Source organism: Symphodus melops (genome assembly GCF_947650265.1).
Source record: "Symphodus melops genome assembly, chromosome: 2".
In the NCBI taxonomy this organism is placed as follows: Eukaryota; Metazoa; Chordata; class Actinopteri; order Labriformes; family Labridae; genus Symphodus; species Symphodus melops.
Window position 1 is genome coordinate 1,774,245 of NC_136692.1, and position 3,137 is coordinate 1,777,381.

The 3,137-nt window shown below is 40.2% G+C and overlaps 1 protein-coding gene across 1 annotated transcript in view; it reads right to left on the minus strand.

The window, feature by feature from the left end:
- The window catches only part of ift56 (intraflagellar transport 56), a 9,044-nt gene extending 6,776 nt beyond the window's left edge, over nt 1-2,268 (minus strand). The window contains exons 1-2 of the mRNA XM_079338102.1: nt 2,013-2,268; nt 1,752-1,880 (exon numbers count right to left, since the gene is read on the minus strand). Coding sequence (XP_079194228.1) covers nt 1,752-1,880; nt 2,013-2,015 — 132 coding nt within the window. The 5' untranslated portion in view covers nt 2,016-2,268. The remainder of the gene's footprint in view (nt 1-1,751; nt 1,881-2,012) is intronic.
- Between the last annotated feature and the right edge of the window lie 869 nt (nt 2,269-3,137).

Below are 3,137 nucleotides of genomic sequence, written 5' to 3' on the forward strand. Positions count from 1 at the left end.
TTATGCTGTTATGTTTTGGTCGCTCCCCTGGTGGACTTTTAGAATAAGGTCGGTGAATGTCACAAGTTATCTGGAGTTGAGATCTCTGTAAGATAAATCAGAGATCAGGCATGTTAGAGCTCCGATATCTGTTGTTGATTCAGCCTTTGGACCGTTTGGATTCAAATCAATCAAAACAATGTTAGAGGAATCAGCTCATTGATGCCCCCTGGTGGACATGTCGAGTAATGTTTTCACAGTTTATCGAATCACCTCAAACCAACTCTGGAAAGTCTTCTCTGAATCAACTTCTGTTCCTCTCAGTTTAAACAAACACTGACACTAACATACATCTTACATATATGTGATCTCAGGGAACTACACGTATGATTATTTCAGTGACTGTTGACGACACTGAATGAGCTCAAACACTCGCTCTTCTTTACGCCTCCTGACGTCCTTTAAAAACTCGCTTCTCCTGCGTTCTCAAACGTCACTGAACAGTCAGGCTGGATTAGCACAGAGCCTCGTGCTGGGTGACAAGAGCTTAATCTAAACCCCCGGTTGCTATGGCAACGATACATGTAAAAATATATTTAACAGCTACGACTTCAAAATAAAACAATATGAAGCTTCATCAGGACTTTTGTTTCTCACTCTGCGACCGATGCAGCGGGGGACAGAGACAAAGTTCATTGACTTGACGACAGTCTTGGAGCGTCTGTATTTTTAATTATCTTTTTAAACGTACGACTTTTACTCCACCACATTAGAAAGACAAATATCATCCGACGGAGTCTAACTGAATTGTTTTCGTTTCACTGATGACTTCTCTTTTCTAAAATTCGATCTGACAGACGATGAACGGTAGAAAGACACTCGGGCACTTTAACGTCAGAGAAGGACGACGATTCTCCGCCCTCAGCGTTCACAGTCACGTCTTCAGCCCACGTCACAAATGTGAACGTTTCCCATCAGCTCCTCTGCTTCCTGTTTTTGGTTGTTCCCGTTGTTGATCTTTTAAATCTGTCAACCTGTAGCTTGTGAGTTTATAAAATGTAAACAAGGTTTTCTAAATTAAAGTAACATAGCAGGATGTTTGGTGTTTTTGACTGCACTCAAACAAAGTCAAAAATACAACACTTATGAAAACTCTAGTAAACTTACTTTAACTTAAATAATCTTCTGAATGAGCATCTCACTGGTATGCAGGCTTTAAACTTCTTTTTAAAAACCTTTAAAGGGGACATATTGTAAAAAAAAATCCACTCTTAGTGTTTCTGAACATTTATTTGGGTAACCTGAGTGACTATCAACCCACAAAATGTGAAATAAATCCACCCAGTCTTTTTGTTTATAGTCTGCTTTAGTCTGACCACACAGAGAAAAACGCTCCGTTTCAAATTGTCTCAGTTTGTGACATCACAAGTGGGATTCTGGTCAGAAAATCTCCACCCATGGACTGCACCTCCAGCCTAGAGAAACACCTTTATGCAGGTCCACCATTTTCCTTCTCTCTACAGAGAAGTGCTGTCTCGGGGGGGGGGGGGGGGGGGGGGGGTTCATTACATTTAAAGAGACACACACACACCAAAACAGAGCATTCAGAGAGAGCTGGTTTGTACAGGGTCTCAAACCTCCTCTGCTGCTTGATTCATGTTATATTTGGACCACAGAATCACAGTTGTTTCATTTAGACCACAGGGGGGCGCTGTTTGAAAAGGTGAGGGATGATGATATGTCCCCCTTTAATGTTTAAATTGTGTTGGTACCTCTAAAAGTGTCAGAGCCCCGAGGTAGTCTCTCTGTTGGAGATACTCCTCCAAGCGGGAAACCTTGGTCTGGTTCTTCTTCTTTTTCTCACCGACGCTGCCCAAGGCTGGTTTGACCCGAGACAGGATCTGTAGTGATCAGAAACAAATAATAATAATAACAGATTCAAGATAACAACAATAACTACTATTTCAGACAGACTCAGCTCTGGAAACGCTTAAGTTAAAACATGAGGAACACAAACAAACACGTGAACTCACCATGTCGAGGAGGAGATATAAAAACTAGCTTCACACCAGGTGATGTCTCTATAAACAGTGAGGCTAGCTTCTGTGTTTTCTACCGGAAGTGAGATTTAAACTGTCGTGTTTCATCATCTATCCGAACCACATAAATTACTTTTATCAAAAATAATTAAATGTTTTATCACCACTATCATGCCCGTGATACATATGTCTCTTGTGGGCCGTTGCTATGTGCGATCTTGGCGGTTGCTAAGTTGCTAAATGACGATTAAACAGACGCGTAAAGGTGCTGTTCCTGATATTTTCAAAATAAAGGCACGTGTATATCTAATGCTGGTATTGTAACCAGTTGATGGGGCGTGTGTGACGTTTAGACGTTATATTTTGTCGTTTGAGCCGTTTGAGGTTCTCTGTTGAACATCTCACAGCTCGGACAGAGCGGTGATTTTATTTTTTCATTCTCGTGGCTCTTATTTTGAAGTCGAACCGAGTTTGGGAGCTGGACAGGAAACAGCTCCGAACTACACCGCCCCTAGTTTCTTCTTTACATGATTTATGTTGCCTAGCAACGGGGCACAGAGATACGGCGGAACACGAAGTAATTTGAGTTATAACAAATGTATTCCTTACCGTAGATGTGATATGTCACTTTAGACTTGTTTATTATGTATTTATTATGTTTATTATTATTTTTTTTTAAATATGCATATATACGATATGCTTGCCCCAGTGGCCTAATGGATAAGGCACTGGCCTCCTAAGCCAGGGATTGTGGGTTCGAGTCCCATCTGGGGTGGACTGTTTAGGCTACTCTTGATAGATATTTCACACATAGATTATTCTCCTGTTGTAGCTGTGAACGGTGAAAATGAAATCCTTCTAAATAATGTGTTGTTGCTGAATGAAAAACATGAAACGTACTGTTTGTGACGTTTTCTGTGCTATAATTATTAGGTTATATCATTTTAGATAACGAAGAGTTTATGATTTATAAACAACAGTGAAGTGCAGACTAATATACACGATGAGAGCAAAAAGGCTTGTGTTTCCCTGTGGGATAAAAAAAAAAGACACGAGTAAAGCTTATAGTGTGGATATTTTTCATTAAATAATACAGTGATTTTTAAAAAATGTTGCCAG